We start from the raw sequence: 19069 nt of genomic DNA, 5'->3' as shown, positions 1-19069 counted from the left end.
GATTTGAGAGGTTTAAAGACTTGTGCCGATTTGTCACCTTAAGACAATTTTGCTTCAAATCTGAGAAATATTAGTTTTCTCACAATTTTGACAGTTTCTTTAACTTTGAAGGCCTCTGAGAGAATAAACTTAGCGCGACTTGCATCTAAAACGCATTAAATATATTCACTAACATTAAAACTATCTATATAAATCAAAAACCGCAATTTAATCGAAAGCCAACTTCAATTTTGGCTGAATCTCTCAAGAGCCCGATTTTACGCCTAGGCCCTTCGAAGGGCGCACACCACTAAATAATCTTCCCATTGAAACACGTGTAAAAACACCGGTTTTCTTTGCTCATTTTGAGGCCTTTTGGGCTCGTTTTAAAATATTTTATGATGACCAGTCGATTGCAAATCGATGAAAGTTTAACATATGTTTCAATGTATGGGGTTCTTCCATCTCGTTTTCCCGCTAGGAGGCCGCGAACAGCGCCCTCACTGTTTTTGACATGCTCTCAAGACTGCAAACCCGATTCTGCCATTTTTTAATTCGCGGACCTATTTTCTCAATAATTATAAAAATGCGACTCTTTTGGCGACTCAAATTTATGTATAGGCTTTACACTTTTATTTAAGCTATAATTCGCCACTCTTTCTGATTAATAAGTCTACAGACCAGCCCAAAATACCTCAAAAAGTTTCTGTTTTTTACCGGAACTCATTAGGGTTACACAAATGGCGCATTGATTTAGTGGTGTGCCCCCTTCAAGGAATAATGATGTTCATAAAATCGAATTTTTTATATTTTTCTTAAAATATAAAATGTTTTGAGTAAAACACTCAAGGTTTGAGTGCTCTGTGACATCCACATCAAGAGAAATGTCCTATCAAAGATACATGGTGCATTCCAAAAATGTACACATTTTCAACATTTTGACCATCTGTGCTTATTTCCCTAGATTTGCATTAAATACCAATTCTCAACATATAGTTTTAGACCGTTTATCTGCTAAAACCGCTTTAAAATGAAAAGAAATTAGGTTTCATAATGGCAAAGGTCTATATATTAATGATTTTACAACAATCACCCCCCTACAAAATAATTAAGATTTGAGAGGTTTAAAGACTTGTGCCGATTTGTCACCTTAAGACAATTTTGCTTCAAATCTGAGAAATATTAGTTTTCTCACAATTTTGACAGTTTCTTTAACTTTGAAGGCCTCTGAGAGAATAAACTTAGCGCGACTTGCATCTAAAACGCATTAAATATATTCACTAACATTAAAACTATCTATATAAATCAAAAACCGCAATTTAATCGAAAGCCAACTTCAATTTTGGCTGAATCTCTCAAGAGCCCGATTTTACGCCTAGGCCCTTCGAAGGGCGCACACCACTAAATAATCTTCCCATTGAAACACGTGTAAAAACACCGGTTTTCTTTGCTCATTTTGAGGCCTTTTGGGCTCGTTTTAAAATATTTTATGATGACCAGTCGATTGCAAATCGATGAAAGTTTAACATATGTTTCAATGTATGGGGTTCTTCCATCTCGTTTTCCCGCTAGGAGGCCGCGAACAGCGCCCTCACTGTTTTTGACATGCTCTCAAGACTGCAAACCCGATTCTGCCATTTTTTAATTCGCGGACCTATTTTCTCAATAATTATAAAATGCGACTCTTTTGGCGACTCAAATTTATGTATAGGCTTTACACTTTTATTTAAGCTATAATTCGCCACTCTTTCTGATTAATAAGTCTACAGACCAGCCCAAAATACCTCAAAAAGTTTCTGTTTTTACCGGAACTCATTAGGGTTACACAAATGGCGCATTGATTTAGTGGTGTGCCCCCTTCAAGGAATAATGATGTTCATAAAATCGAATTTTTTTTTTTTTTTTTAAAATATAAAATGTTTTGAGTAAAACACTCAAGGTTTGAGTGCTCTGTGACATCCACATCAAGAGAAATGTCCTATCAAAGATACATGGTGCATTCCAAAAATGTACACATTTTCAACATTTTGACCATCTGTGCTTATTTCCCTAGATTTGCATTAAATACCAATTCTCAACATATAGTTTTAGACCGTTTATCTGCTAAAAACCGCTTTAAAATGAAAAGAAATTAGGTTTCATAATGGCAAAGGTCTATATATTAATGATTTTACAACAATCACCCCCCCTACAAAATAATTAAGATTTGAGAGGTTTAAAGACTTGTGCCGATTTGTCACCTTAAGACAATTTTGCTTCAAATCTGAGAAATATTAGTTTTCTCACAATTTTTGACAGTTTCTTTAACTTTGAAGGCCTCTGAGAGAATAAACTTAGCGCGACTTGCATCTAAAACGCATTAAATATATTCACTAACATTAAAACTATCTATATAAATCAAAAACCGCAATTTAATCGAAAGCCAACTTCAATTTTGGCTGAATCTCTCAAGAGCCCGATTTTACGCCTAGGCCCTTCGAAGGGCGCACACCACTAAATAATCTTCCCATTGAAACACGTGTAAAAACACCGGTTTTCTTTGCTCATTTTGAGGCCTTTTGGGCTCGTTTTAAAATATTTTATGATGACCAGTCGATTGCAAATCGATGAAAGTTTAACATATGTTTCAATGTATGGGGTTCTTCCATCTCGTTTTCCCGCTAGGAGGCCGCGAACAGCGCCCTCACTGTTTTTGACATGCTCTCAAGACTGCAAACCCGATTCTGCCATTTTTTAATTCGCGGACCTATTTTCTCAATAATTATAAAAATGCGACTCTTTTGGCGACTCAAATTTATGTATAGGCTTTACACTTTTATTTAAGCTATAATTCGCCACTCTTTCTGATTAATAAGTCTACAGACCAGCCCAAAATACCTCAAAAAGTTTCTGTTTTTACCGGAACTCATTAGGGTTACACACATGGCGCATTGATTTAGTGGTGTGCCCCTTCAAGGAATAATGATGTTCATAAAATCGAATTTTTTTATATTTTTCTTAAAATATAAAATGTTTTGAGTAAAACACTCAAGGTTTGAGTGCTCTGTGACATCCACATCAAGAGAAATGTCCTATCAAAGATACATGGTGCATTCCAAAAATGTACACATTTTCAACATTTTGACCATCTGTGCTTATTTCCCTAGATTTGCATTAAATACCAATTCTCAACATATAGTTTTAGACCGTTTATCTGCTAAAAACCGCTTTAAAATGAAAAGAAATTAGGTTTCATAATGGCAAAGGTCTATATATTAATGATTTTACAACAATCACCCCCCCATAGAATAATTAAGATTTGAGAGGTTTAAAGACTTGTGCCGATTTGTCACCTTAAGACAATTTTGCTTCAAATCTGAGAAATATTAGTTTTCTCACAATTTTGACAGTTTCTTTAACTTTGAAGGCCTCTGAGAGAATAAACTTAGCGCGACTTGCATCTAAAACGCATTAAATATATTCACTAACATTAAAACTATCTATATAAATCAAAAACCGCAATTTAATCGAAAGCCAACTTCAATTTTGGCTGAATCTCTCAAGAGCCCGATTTTACGCCTAGGCCCTTCGAAGGGCGCACACCACTAAATAATCTTCCCATTGAAACACGTGTAAAAACACCGGTTTTCTTTGCTCATTTTGAGGCCTTTTGGGCTCGTTTTAAAATATTTTATGATGACCAGTCGATTGCAAATCGATGAAAGTTTAACATATGTTTCAATGTATGGGGTTCTTCCATCTCGTTTTTTCCCGCTAGGAGGCCGCGAACAGCGCCCTCACTGTTTTTGACATGCTCTCAAGACTGCAAACCCGATTCTGCTATTTTTTAATTCGCGGACCTATTTTCTCAATAATTATTAAAATGCGACTCTTTTGGCGACTCAAATTTATGTATAGGCTTTACACTTTTATTTAAGCTATAATTCGCCACTCTTTCTGATTAATAAGTCTACAGACCAGCCCAAAATACCTCAAAAAGTTTCTGTTTTTTACCGGAACTCATTAGGGTTACACAAATGGCGCATTGATTTAGTGGTGTGCCCCTTCAAGGAATAATGATGTTCATAAAATCGAATTTTTTATATTTTTCTTAAAATATAAAATGTTTTGAGTAAAACACTCAAGGTTTGAGTGCTCTGTGACATCCACATCAAGAGAAATGTCCTATCAAAGATACATGGTGCATTCCAAAAATGTTCACATTTTCAACATTTTGACCATCTGTGCTTATTTCCCTAGATTTGCATTAAATACCAATTCTCAACATATAGTTTTAGACCGTTTATCTGCTAAAACCGCTTTAAAATGAAAAGAAATTAGGTTTCATAATGGCAAAGGTCTATATATTAATGATTTTACAACAATCACCCCCCCCCACCCTACAAAATAATTAAGATTTGAGAGGTTTAAAGACTTGTGCCGATTTGTCACCTTAAGACAATTTTGCTTCAAATCTGAGAAATATTAGTTTTCTCACAATTTTTGACAGTTTCTTTAACTTTGAAGGCCTCTGAGAGAATAAACTTAGCGCGACTTGCATCTAAAACGCATTAAATATATTCACTAACATTAAAACTATCTATATAAATCAAAAAACCGCAATTTAATCGAAAGCCAACTTCAATTTTGGCTGAATCTCTCAAGAGCCCGATTTTACGCCTAGGCCCTTCGAAGGGCGCACACCACTAAATAATCTTCCCATTGAAACACGTGTAAAAACACCGGTTTTCTTTGCTCATTTTGAGGCCTTTTGGGCTCGTTTTAAAATATTTTATGATGACCAGTCGATTGCAAATCGATGAAAGTTTAACATATGTTTCAATGTATGGGGGTTCTTCCATCTCGTTTTCCCGCTAGGAGGCCGCGAACAGCGCCCTCACTGTTTTTGACATGCTCTCAAGACTGCAAACCCGATTCTGCCATTTTTTAATTCGCGGACCTATTTTCTCAATAATTATAAAATGCGACTCTTTTGGCGACTCAAATTTATGTATAGGCTTTACACTTTTATTTAAGCTATAATTCGCCACTCTTTCTGATTAATAAGTCTACAGACCAGCCCAAAATACCTCAAAAAGTTTCTGTTTTTTACCGGAACTCATTAGGGTTACACAAATGGCGCATTGATTTAGTGGTGTGCCCCTTCAAGGAATAATGATGTTCATAAAATCGAATTTTTTTATATTTTTCTTAAAATATAAAATGTTTTGAGTAAAACACTCAAGGTTTGAGTGCTCTGTGACATCCACATCAAGAGAAATGTCCTATCAAAGATACATGGTGCATTCCAAAAATGTACACATTTTCAACATTTTGACCATCTGTGCTTATTTCCCTAGATTTGCATTAAATACCAATTCTCAACATATAGTTTTAGACCGTTTATCTGCTAAAAACCGCTTTAAAATGAAAAGAAATTAGGTTTCATAATGGCAAAGGTCTATATATTAATGATTTTACAACAATCACCCCCCTACAAAATAATTAAGATTTGAGAGGTTTAAAGACTTGTGCCGATTTGTCACCTTAAGACAATTTTGCTTCAAATCTGAGAAATATTAGTTTTCTCACAATTTTGACAGTTTCTTTAACTTTGAAGGCCTCTGAGAGAATAAACTTAGCGCGACTTGCATCTAAAACGCATTAAATATATTCACTAACATTAAAACTATCTATATAAATCAAAAACCGCAATTTAATCGAAAGCCAACTTCAATTTTGGCTGAATCTCTCAAGAGCCCGATTTTACGCCTAGGCCCTTCGAAGGGCGCACACCACTAAATAATCTTCCCATTGAAACACGTGTAAAAACACCGGTTTTCTTTGCTCATTTTGAGGCCTTTTGGGCTCGTTTTAAAATATTTTATGATGACCAGTCGATTGCAAATCGATGAAAGTTTAACATATGTTTCAATGTATGGGGTTCTTCCATCTCGTTTTCCCGCTAGGAGGCCGCGAACAGCGCCCTCACTGTTTTTGACATGCTCTCAAGACTGCAAACCCGATTCTGCCATTTTTAATTCGCGGACCTATTTTCTCAATAATTATAAAATGCGACTCTTTTGGCGACTCAAATTTATGTATAGGCTTTACACTTTTATTTAAGCTATAATTCGCCACTCTTTCTGATTAATAAGTCTACAGACCAGCCCAAAATACCTCAAAAAGTTTCTGTTTTTTACCGGAACTCATTAGGGTTACACAAATGGCGCATCGATTTAGTGCTGTGCCCCCTTCAAGGAATAATGATGTTCATAAAATCGAATTTTTTATATTTTTCTTAAAATATAAAATGTTTTGAGTAAAACACTCAAGGTTTGAGTGCTCTGTGACATCCACATCAAGAGAAATGTCCTATCAAAGATACATGGTGCATTCCAAAAATGTACACATTTTCAACATTTTGACCATCTGTGCTTATTTCCCTAGATTTGCATTAAATACCAATTCTCAACATATAGTTTTAGACCGTTTATCTGCTAAAAACCGCTTTAAAATGAAAAGAAATTAGGTTTCATAATGGCAAAGGTCTATATATTAATGATTTTACAACAATCCCCCCCCCCCCATAAAATAATTCACACTCGAGACGTTTACAGCCCTGCACCGACTTGTCACCTTAAGACAATTTTGCTTCAAATCTGAGAAATATTAGTTTTCTCACAATTTTGACAGTTTCTTTAACTTTGAAGGCCTCTGAGAGAATAAACTTAGCGCGACTTGCATCTAAAACGCATTAAATATATTCACTAACATTAAAACTATCTATATAAATCAAAAAACCGCAATTTAATCGAAAGCCAACTTCAATTTTGGCTGAATCTCTCAAGAGCCCGATTTTACGCCTAGGCCCTTCGAAGGGCGCACACCACTAAATAATCTTCCCATTGAAACACGTGTAAAAACACCGGTTTTCTTTGCTCATTTTGAGGCCTTTTGGGCTCGTTTTAAAATATTTTATGATGACCAGTCGATTGCAAATCGATGAAAGTTTAACATATGTTTCAATGTATGGGGTTCTTCCATCTCGTTTTTCCCGCTAGGAGGCCGCGAACAGCGCCCTCACTGTTTTTGACATGCTCTCAAGACTGCAAACCCGATTCTGCCATTTTTTAATTCGCGGACCTATTTTCTCAATAATTATAAAAATGCGACTCTTTTGGCGACTCAAATTTATGTATAGGCTTTACACTTTTATTTAAGCTATAATTCGCCACTCTTTCTGATTAATAAGTCTACAGACCAGCCCAAAATACCTCAAAAAGTTTCTGTTTTTTACCGGAACTCATTAGGGTTACACAAATGGCGCATTGATTTAGTGGTGTGCCCCATTCAAGGAATAATGATGTTCATAAAATCGAATTTTTTATATTTTTCTTAAAATATAAAATGTTTTGAGTAAAACACTCAAGGTTTGAGTGCTCTGTGACATCCACATCAAGAGAAATGTCCTATCAAAGATACATGGTGCATTCCAAAATTGTACACATTTTCAACATTTTGACCATCTGTGCTTATTTCCCTAGATTTGCATTAAATACCAATTCTCAACATATAGTTTTAGACCGTTTATCTGCTAAAAACCGCTTTAAAATGAAAAGAAATTAGGTTTCATAATGGCAAAGGTCTATATATTAATGATTTTACAACAATCACCCCCCTACAAAATAATTAAGATTTGAGAGGTTTAAAGACTTGTGCCGATTTGTCACCTTAAGACAATTTTGCTTCAAATCTGAGAAATATTAGTTTTCTCACAATTTTTGACAGTTTCTTTAACTTTGAAGGCCTCTGAGAGAATAAACTTAGCGCGACTTGCATCTAAAACGCATTAAATATATTCACTAACATTAAAACTATCTATATAAATCAAAAACCGCAATTTAATCGAAAGCCAACTTCAATTTTGGCTGAATCTCTCAAGAGCCCGATTTTACGCCTAGGCCCTTCGAAGGGCGCACACCACTAAATAATCTTCCCATTGAAACACGTGTAAAAACACCGGTTTTCTTTGCTCATTTTGAGGCCTTTTGGGCTCGTTTTAAAATATTTTATGATGACCAGTCGATTGCAAATCGATGAAAGTTTAACATATGTTTCAATGTATGGGGTTCTTCCATCTCGTTTTCCCGCTAGGAGGCCGCGAACAGCGCCCTCACTGTTTTTGACATGCTCTCAAGACTGCAAACCCGATTCTGCCATTTTTTATTTTTCGGTCCTATTTTCTCAATAATTATAAAAATGCGACTCTTTTGGCGACTCAAATTTATGTATAGGCTTTACACTTTTATTTAAGCTATAATTCGCCACTCTTTCTGATTAATAAGTCTACAGACCAGCCCAAAATACCTCAAAAAGTTTCTGTTTTTTACCGGAACTCATTAGGGTTACACAAATGGCGCATTGATTTAGTGGTGTGCCCCTTCAAGGAATAATGATGTTCATAAAATCGAATTTTTTTATATTTTTCTTAAAATATAAAATGTTTTGAGTAAAACACTCAAGGTTTGAGTGCTCTGTGACATCCACATCAAGAGAAATGTCCTATCAAAGATACATGGTGCATTCCAAAAATGTACACATTTTCAACATTTTGACCATCTGTGCTTATTTCCCTAGATTTGCATTAAATACCAATTCTCAACATATAGTTTTAGACCGTTTATCTGCTAAAACCGCTTTAAAATGAAAAGAAATTAGGTTTCATAATGGCAAAGGTCTATATATTAATGATTTTACAACAATCACCCCCCTACAAAATAATTAAGATTTGAGAGGTTTAAAGACTTGTGCCGATTTGTCACCTTAAGACAATTTTGCTTCAAATCTGAGAAATATTAGTTTTCTCACAATTTTTGACAATTTCTTTAACTTTGAAGGCCTCTGAGAGAATAAACTTAGCGCGACTTGCATCTAAAACGCATTAAATATATTCACTAACATTAAAACTATCTATATAAATCAAAAAACCGCAATTTAATCGAAAGCCAACTTCAATTTTGGCTGAATCTCTCAAGAGCCCGATTTTACGCCTAGGCCCTTCGAAGGGCGCACACCACTAAATAATCTTCCCATTGAAACACGTGTAAAAACACCGGTTTTCTTTGCTCATTTTGAGGCCTTTTGGGCTCGTTTTAAAATATTTTATGATGACCAGTCGATTGCAAATCGATGAAAGTTTAACATATGTTTCAATGTATGGGGTTCTTCCATCTCGTTTTCCCGCTAGGAGGCCGCGAACAGCGCCCTCACTGTTTTGACATGCTCTCAAGACTGCAAACCCGATTCTGCCATTTTTTAATTCGCGGACCTATTTTCTCAATAATTATAAAATGCGACTCTTTTGGCGACTCAAATTTATGTATAGGCTTTACACTTTTATTTAAGCTATAATTCGCCACTCTTTCTGATTAATAAGTCTACAGACCAGCCCAAAATACCTCAAAAAGTTTCTGTTTTTTACCGGAACTCATTAGGGTTACACAAATGGCGCATTGATTTAGTGGTGTGCCCCCTCAAGGAATAATGATGTTCATAAAATCGAATTTTTTATATTTTTCTTAAAATATAAAATGTTTTGAGTAAAACACTCAACGATTGAGTGCTCTGTGACATCCACAACAAGAGAAATGTCCTATCAAAGATACATGGTGCATTCCAAAAATGTACACATTTTCAACATTTTGACCATCTGTGCTTATTTCCCTAGATTTGCATTAAATACCAATTCTCAACATATAGTTTTAGACCGTTTATCTGCTAAAAACCGCTTTAAAATGAAAAGAAATTAGGTTTCATAATGGCAAAGGTCTATATATTAATGATTTTACAACAATCACCCCCCTACAAAATAATTAAGATTTGAGAGGTTTAAAGACTTGTGCCGATTTGTCACCTTAAGACAATTTTGCTTCAAATCTGAGAAATATTAGTTTTCTCACAATTTTTGACAGTTTCTTTAACTTTGAAGGCCTCTGAGAGAATAAACTTAGCGCGACTTGCATCTAAAACGCATTAAATATATTCACTAACATTAAAACTATCTATATAAATCAAAAACCGCAATTTAATCGAAAGCCAACTTCAATTTTGGCTGAATCTCTCAAGAGCCCGATTTTACGCCTAGGCCCTTCGAAGGGCGCACACCACTAAATAATCTTCCCATTGAAACACGTGTAAAAACACCGGTTTTCTTTGCTCATTTTGAGGCCTTTTGGGCTCGTTTTAAAATATTTTATGATGACCAGTCGATTGCAAATCGATGAAAGTTTAACATATGTTTCAATGTATGGGGTTCTTCCATCTCGTTTTCCCGCTAGGAGGCCGCGAACAGCGCCCTCACTGTTTTTGACATGCTCTCAAGACTGCAAACCCGATTCTGCCATTTTTTAATTCGCGGACCTATTTTCTCATTAATGATAAAAATGCGACTTTTTTGGCGACTCAAATTTATGTATAGGCTTTACACTTTTATTTAAGCTATAATTCGCCACTCTTTCTGATTAATAAGTCTACAGACCAGCCCAAAATACCTCAAAAAGTTTCTGTTTTTTACCGGAACTCATTAGGGTTACACAAATGGCGCATTGATTTAGTGGTGTGCCCCCTTCAAGGAATAATGATGTTCATAAAATCGAATTTTTTATATTTTTCTTAAAATATAAAATGTTTTGAGTAAAACACTCAAGGTTTGAGTGCTCTGTGACATCCACATCAAGAGAAATGTCCTATCAAAGATACATGGTGCATTCCAAAAATGTACACATTTTCAACATTTTGACCATCTGTGCTTATTTCCCTAGATTTGCATTAAATACCAATTCTCAACATATAGTTTTAGACCGTTTATCTGCTAAAAACCGCTTTAAAATGAAAAGAAATTAGGTTTCATAATGGCAAAGGTCTATATATTAATGATTTTACAACAATCACCCCCCTACAAAATAATTAAGATTTGAGAGGTTTAAAGACTTGTGCCGATTTGTCACCTTAAGACAATTTTGCTTCAAATCTGAGAAATATTAGTTTTCTCACAATTTTGACAGTTTCTTTAACTTTGAAGGCCTCTGAGAGAATAAACTTAGCGCGACTTGCATCTAAAACGCATTAAATATATTCACTAACATTAAAACTATCTATATAAATCAAAAACCGCAATTTAATCGAAAGCCAACTTCAATTTTGGCTGAATCTCTCAAGAGCCCGATTTACGCCTAGGCCCTTCGAAGGGCGCACACCACTAAATAATCTTCCCATTGAAACACGTGTAAAAACACCGGTTTTCTTTGCTCATTTTGAGGCCTTTTGGGCTCGTTTTAAAATATTTTATGATGACCAGTCGATTGCAAATCGATGAAAGTTTAACATATGTTTCAATGTATGGGGTTCTTCCATCTCGTTTTCCCGCTAGGAGGCCGCGAACAGCGCCCTCACTGTTTTTGACATGCTCTCAAGACTGCAAACCCGATTCTGCCATTTTTTAATTCGCGGACCTATTTTCTCAATAATTATAAAAATGCGACTCTTTTGGCGACTCAAATTTATGTATAGGCTTTACACTTTTATTTAAGCTATAATTCGCCACTCTTTCTGATTAATAAGTCTACAGACCAGCCCAAAATACCTCAAAAAGTTTCTGTTTTTTACCGGAACTCATTAGGGTTACACAAATGGCGCATTGATTTAGTGGTGTGCCCCTTCAAGGAATAATGATGTTCATAAAATCGAATTTTTTATATTTTTCTTAAAATATAAAATGTTTTGAGTAAAACACTCAAGGTTTGAGTGCTCTGTGACATCCACATCAAGAGAAATGTCCTATCAAAGATACATGGTGCATTCCAAAAATGTACACATTTTCAACATTTTGACCATCTGTGCTTATTTCCCTAGATTTGCATTAAATACCAATTCTCAACATATAGTTTTAGACCGAATAAAAAAAAAAAACCGCTTTAAAATGAAAAGAAATTAGGTTTCATAATGGCAAAGGTCTATATATTAATGATTTTACAACAATCACCCCCCTACAAAATAATTAAGATTTGAGAGGTTTAAAGACTTGTGCCGATTTGTCACCTTAAGACAATTTTGCTTCAAATCTGAGAAATATTAGTTTTCTCACAATTTTGACAGTTTCTTTAACTTTGAAGGCCTCTGAGAGAATAAACTTAGCGCGACTTGCATCTAAAACGCATTAAATATATTCACTAACATTAAAACTATCTATATAAATCAAAAACCGCAATTTAATCGAAAGCCAACTTCAATTTTGGCTGAATCTCTCAAGAGCCCGATTTTACGCCTAGGCCCTTCGAAGGGCGCACACCACTAAATAATCTTCCCATTGAAACACGTGTAAAAACACCGGTTTTCTTTGCTCATTTTGAGGCCTTTTGGGCTCGTTTTAAAATATTTTATGATGACCAGTCGATTGCAAATCGATGAAAGTTTAACATATGTTTCAATGTACGGGGGTTCTTCCATCTCGTTTTCCCGCTAGGAGGCCGCGAACAGCGCCCTCACTGTTTTTGACATGCTCTCAAGACTGCAAACCCGATTCTGCCATTTTTTAATTCGCGGACCTATTTTCTCAATAATTATAAAAATGCGACTCTTTTGGCGACTCAAATTTATGTATAGGCTTTACACTTTTATTTAAGCTATAATTCGCCACTCTTTCTGATTAATAAGTCTACAGACCAGCCCAAAATACCTCCAAAAGTTTCTGCTCTTTACCGGAACTCATTAGGGTTACACAAATGGCGCATTGATTTAGTGGTGTGCCCCTTCAAGGAATAATGATGTTCATAAAATCGAATTTTTTATATTTTCTTAAAATATAAAATGTTTTGAGTAAAACACTCAAGGTTTGAGTGCTCTGTGACATCCACATCAAGAGAAATGTCCTATCAAAGATACATGGTGCATTCCAAAAATGTACACATTTTCAACATTTTGACCATCTGTGCTTATTTCCTAGATTTGCATTAAATACCAATTCTCAACATATAGTTTTAGACCGTTTATCTGCTAAAACCGCTTTAAAATGAAAAGAAATTAGGTTTCATAATGGCAAAGGTCTATATATTAATGATTTTACAACAATCACCCCCCTACAAAATAATTAAGATTTGAGAGGTTTAAAGACTTGTGCCGATTTGTCACCTTAAGACAATTTTGCTTCAAATCTGAGAAATATTAGTTTTCTCACAATTTTGACAGTTTCTTTAACTTTGAAGGCCTCTGAGAGAATAAACTTAGCGCGACTTGCATCTAAAACGCATTAAATATATTCACTAACATTAAAACTATCTATATAAAACAAAAAACCGCAATTTAATCGAAAGCCAACTTCAATTTTGGCTGAATCTCTCAAGAGCCCGATTTTACGCCTAGGCCCTTCGAAGGGCGCACACCACTAAATAATCTTCCCATTGAAACACGTGTAAAAACACCGGTTTTCTTTGCTCATTTTGAGGCCTTTTGGGCTCGTTTTAAAATATTTTATGATGACCAGTCGATTGCAAATCGGTGAAAGTTTAACGTATGTTTCAATGAATGGGGGTTCTCCGTCTCGTTTTCCCGCTAGGAGGACGCAAACAGCGCCCTCACTGTTTTTGACATGCTCTCAAAAATGCAAACCCGATTCTGCCATTTTTTAATTCGCGGACCTATTTTCTCAATAATTATAAAAATGCGACTCTTTTGGCGACTCAAATTTATGTATAGGCTTTACACTTTTATTTAAGCTATAATTCGCCACTCTTTCTGATTAATAAGTCTACAGACCAGCCCAAAATACCTCAAAAAGTTTCTGTTTTTTACCGGAACTCATTAGGGTTACACAAATGGCGCATTGATTTAGTGGTGTGCCCCCATAAACAATTTTGCGGGCCGAATACAAATGCGTAATTCGCAGCTCGTCTGCCCGTAGTTTTAGCCCGTATCCCAAATAGTTAGCGACCTCTTCGTTTCATTTATGGTTAATTTTATGATAACTTCGTTTCATTTATGGTTAATTTTTAATATGATAAAGAAGTCATCCCGATGATTTATAACTCATTAGAATAAAAAAATATTAAAGAATAAGAAAAAATAAGAACAGAAAAAGATTAATGCTGGTTTCATACTACCCTGCCGCTTGCCGCTGAGCGGCGTGGCGCACTCGCATTACAGACGAACGGACACAATAAAGGCTTGTCATTGGTTGAAACGCCCTGCCGCTTGCCGCAGCGGCAAGCGGCAGGAAAGTATGCTGGAGGCTTAAGAATGAGAAGAATAAGAATAAGAAATAGAATAAGAAATAGAATATGAAATAAGAATAAGAATACGAATAAGAATAAATAGAATAAGAAATAGAATAAGAAATAGGAATAGAAAAATAAATAGAAATAAATATAGAAATAGAAATAGGAAAAGAAATAGAATAAGAATACGAATATAAGAATACAATAAAAAATAGAATAAGAAATAGAAATAGAAGAATGAGAAGAATAAGAAATAATATAAGAACCAGAAATAGAACAAGAATAAGAATTAGAATAGATATGGTTAATTTTATGTTAAAGAAGTCATCCCGATGATTTATTAGAATAAAAATAAGAATATGAAAGAGTAAGAACAGAAAAAGATTAAGAATGAGAAGAATAAGAAATAGAATAAGAATACGAATAAGAATAGGCCTATAATTATAACAATAATAAATAGAATAAGAAATAAAAAATAGAAATAGAATAAGAATGAGAAGAATAAAAAAGAATAAAACAATAAGAAATAGAACAAGAAATAGAAATAGAATAAGAATACGAATAAGAATGTAAGAATAATTATAACAATAAGAAATAGAATAAGAAATAGAATAGAAATTGAAATTAAATTGAAATAGAAATATAAATATAAATATAAAAAAAAAAAAAATAGAATAAGAATATAAGATTGGAATAAGAAATACATGTAGAAAAAGAATGAGAAGAATAAAAAAGAATATAATGTAAAGAAATAGAATAAGAAATAGAATAAGAATAAGAAATAGAATAATAATAATAATAATATCAGAATAAGAATGAGAAGAACAAGAAAGAAATTAGAATAGACATATAAATATAAATAGAATAAGAAATAAAATAATAAATAGAATGAAAATAAGAAGTAAACAAGACGATAAATAAGAGTAAGAATAAGAATACAAATAAAAATAAAAATAGGAGCTAATAAGAATAAGAAATAAGAATAAGACTATGAATAAGAATTTAACACTTAAAGGGGCATTTCGTGATCCACAGCCTCATCCCCCCACTTTTCCCAAAAAAAGTTGAGATTTTTACACCACTGGATACCTCTGGGTACATAATGTTTATGTACCAAATATTTCTTGCAGATTAATTCGTTTAGCAAAAATATCGCCAAATTTGAATTTGAATTACAAAACATTGTCTATGGAGCAGTGTAATACACATAATCATGCATAACTCGCAAACGCAAAATCGGAATCAACTGAAATTTTGGAAATAAGCTTTTTCGGGGATATCTACTGAAAATGTCATAAAAAGAGGATGCTAGGATCACGAAATCCTCCTTTAATAAACAAAAAATAGAAACGTAATGCCTAAGAATTAGATAATAATAAGAGTATGTATACAAGTGAATATGATAATATGATAATAACTTTTAAAAATAATATGAATAATGAAGAAAGAAGTTGCACTGACCTCTACTTCTCCTCGTTGGATGTAGTACATATTATGACAAATTTCGTTTCTATCGGCGATAACTTGACGGGGAAGATAGAGGGAGGGTTTAATCTCTAGAGAAAGCATACGTAGAAAACCATCACTAAGTCCTTTGAACATTGGTGCCTGTAAAAGACAAAAATAACAAAATGTTGTCAATAAAGTAACTTTTTATATATACAGAACGTCTACCGTACGGCACAATGACACAGAAGTTTTATAATGCTAAGTACCAATAAAACATTTGAATATGAAGATCGTTATGAATATATAAATTCATCATCATCATCATCATCATCATCATCATCATCATCATCATCATCATCATCATCATTCATCATCATCATCATCATCAATATCATTATCATCATTATCAAAAGCTTTCCACATTCCACATTCCACATTTTGATTTTCCACAATTGATGCATGTACAGATTAGCATTGTATACCATTCAAAACGTTTATTTAAAATAATAAAAGTTTAAGCAAACCAGATCCGGACAACAAAACAATGATGCAATACTGCATTGGCGATTTTGGATAATCAGTCCAAGAGAGCGCCAAATATGGATCAGGAGTATTACATAATAATACCCTGCTATGACAATAGCTGCACTAGGTTAATCGTATAATCTCCTTATGTGGTTAGCATGGCTGGGCCAGGAAATCCACAAGGTCAGCCAATGTATGTACATGTATTCGGTACATGTGCCATATCTTTTACAATGGGTGATAAATTTCTGGTTTGTTTTATTTCAAAATGCAACAGTCGATATTCTAAAGCTTGGTCCAAATCCAAGAGAAGAACCAACTCTAGTAATTTATGTGGTTTCAAATTATATCGGCCGTTGCCTTTTTGATAGAAATGGTGTTTGTTGATGTGCACAGTTTCCCATTAGATCATAACATGCTGTTGTACATCCAAGGGCAAAGGTCTTTTAATCCATATTTGGCGTTGTTCTGGGACTGATAATGCAATACGAAATAACGAATCGAATGACTTGACCCGTAAAAAGCACATCAAATTTAGCGCGAAATCTTCTCTTATATCCACAAAAACCTACGCATTGATGATGATTATAATGGATCTCAATTAGTGGCACTACATAATCTCTTTCCTTCCATATACGTACATCAAAGTACCTTATATGGAACGTAAAGTGCCATATACTATTGATCTACAATCTGCTGCACTTTGGCAGCCTATTACTTTCCCAGCTCAATACGTGATGTGCATATAAACAACATACCAAAGCTACAATTGGGTTTCGAGTAATACTGAGAAAAAAATCAAATCTATGTAACTATGTTAAGCATTGGTTTTAGGTTACGAGTTATCGGAGACTATAATAACTACACCAACAGGGAGATTATGCGCATGGTTCGACTTCACCTACTTTCTAACGGAAAATGGGCTATTCCATTTAAAATCCACACTACATGTACCCATGTGGAAGATTAACCTAAAGTCTTCCACAGAGGGAGTATGAGTTTTAAATAGAATAGACATTTGGGTAACTTCCATTTGAAATACTCACTCCAGTTGTGGAAGATATAGGTAAAGCCATAATACATGTGGAGTATGGGTTTTAAAATGATTAACCCTGACCAATTACATTTGAAAAACATACTCCCCTTGTGGAAGATATTTCCAAAATCTTCCACAGGGGTAGTGTGGATTTCAACTGGAATGGCCCAATTTAGCTGCATATATCACTCGGCTCTGAATATGTAACTATATTCAACAGAAGTTAATGCCCCAGATTTGGCACTCTGAACCGAAGACGCGCGGGTTATCTAACAGTGCTTAAACGCTTTATTTGAATAAAGAATGTGAAATCAACAATTATAATAGAGATGGCAAATCTAGGCTACATTTGGAATTACCATCGGCAATGTAAGGTTAAAAGGGACTGTGAGAGTTGACGCTGGTAGTATACGTTATGCTAACAAAAAATGTGTTAGTTTATTTCAACTGCTCTATACTTTTGTTTTTCAGCTTTTATTTTATTTCAATTTAATTGAGATGCCATTAAAACATTACATTTAATTAATAGAAGACATGATTACACATGCTTCCCAATATGTTAGTGTAACATGGAGGTAGTACAAGGTCATCCTTTTACACAAATATACTTTATCATGAAATGAAAGGAATAGGCCCAATTAATATTATTGGGCAAAATATATGTAAATAGCGCCCTCAGTTTTCACACAAATATACAATTTATAGAAAAATACCACAAAAAGGCAGAAAAGATGAAAGATTTGATAAAGAAAAGTTAAAAATAGCTAAAAAGATATATATGTGTATAATGTGTAGCTTTGGTATTGTAAAGGTCTAAAATTTAAAATTATGTAATGTTTTGTTAGAAACATTAATAAATGAACACGCCAAACAACCGTATTGTCATTGTTAAAGCTGGTTAACTGATGGGATAAAAATCTGAAACATTAACTACTGTATAATTTGATCGGGTCTTAATAGGCCGGAAATGTTAGGCTTTATTTTACCACTACGCCGAAAAGTAGACCCACGTTAAGAGTGCTATTAGATGACCTGTCTGGCTTATATTTTGTGTGTTAAAGAAAGTAGACAAAGTACAGGACTTCAATTAATAATTTGTGATGCTTCTGGCGAGATGTCACAAGACAATTATCAAAATAAAAGTTTGATATTAATCCGCGATGTTATAAGGCCCGCCGATTACTCGAGCTGATCAAAGTATATACATGTGCTATTTGGGGTTCTAAAAATAAATGAAAACATCGTTGCGGCTTTTTCGGTTGGATCTTGTTTGTTTGTTTGTTTATTTGTTTGTCGATGTTGTTCAAGATTTTCTTACCTTATCAAATATGTATTTATTTCCGCTCAGTGTCACTTCTGCATGGAAGGTCAATGGCAGAGCATTGATCAAGCTCTCATCTGTGACTCCTTTCTTTCGCACCCATAGATATTCGTAATAACCTACCACTTGCTGTTCTAATGTTTCGTGGACATTTTGGTCTCTCTGTAAAATACAAAGAAAGATGGACAGATACATAACGAGTGCTATTTTTTTGGCAAATATTTTTGCAACATATCTTGTCAACACTTAAAACATTATGTTAAAATGTTTTACAACAATTTTCAAAAATGTGTTTTTAAATGTTACTCAAACGTTTTATACCCTTAAATACTCGTAACTCTCTCCACGTGCAGCTGACAAGTTTCAATTATTTTTAATTAAAAAATTTCAGAATTGTTAATTTTCATGACTATATTTGGAATTAGTATGAAAGATGCATTAAAATGAGTACAAACAAGTCTAGTATTGGTTCAGCGGTTCTTGAGATAGCTCTATATATTCTGAGAAAAT

The 19069-nt window shown here is 34.2% G+C and overlaps 1 protein-coding gene across 1 annotated transcript in view; it reads right to left on the bottom strand.

Moving 5' to 3' along the window:
- The window catches only part of LOC140165632 (uncharacterized), a 361058-nt gene that overhangs the window by 151112 nt on the left and 190877 nt on the right, over positions 1-19069 (bottom strand). Inside the window, 2 exon segments of the mRNA XM_072188920.1 lie at positions 15690-15836; positions 18557-18721. Coding sequence (XP_072045021.1) covers positions 15690-15836; positions 18557-18721 — 312 coding nt within the window.

Source organism: Amphiura filiformis, chromosome 12 (assembly GCF_039555335.1).
Source record: "Amphiura filiformis chromosome 12, Afil_fr2py, whole genome shotgun sequence".
NCBI classification, from domain to species: Eukaryota; Metazoa; Echinodermata; class Ophiuroidea; order Amphilepidida; family Amphiuridae; genus Amphiura; species Amphiura filiformis.
Note: the sequence above shows the minus strand (reverse complement) of the source record. Positions and strands in the feature narration are given on the sequence as shown.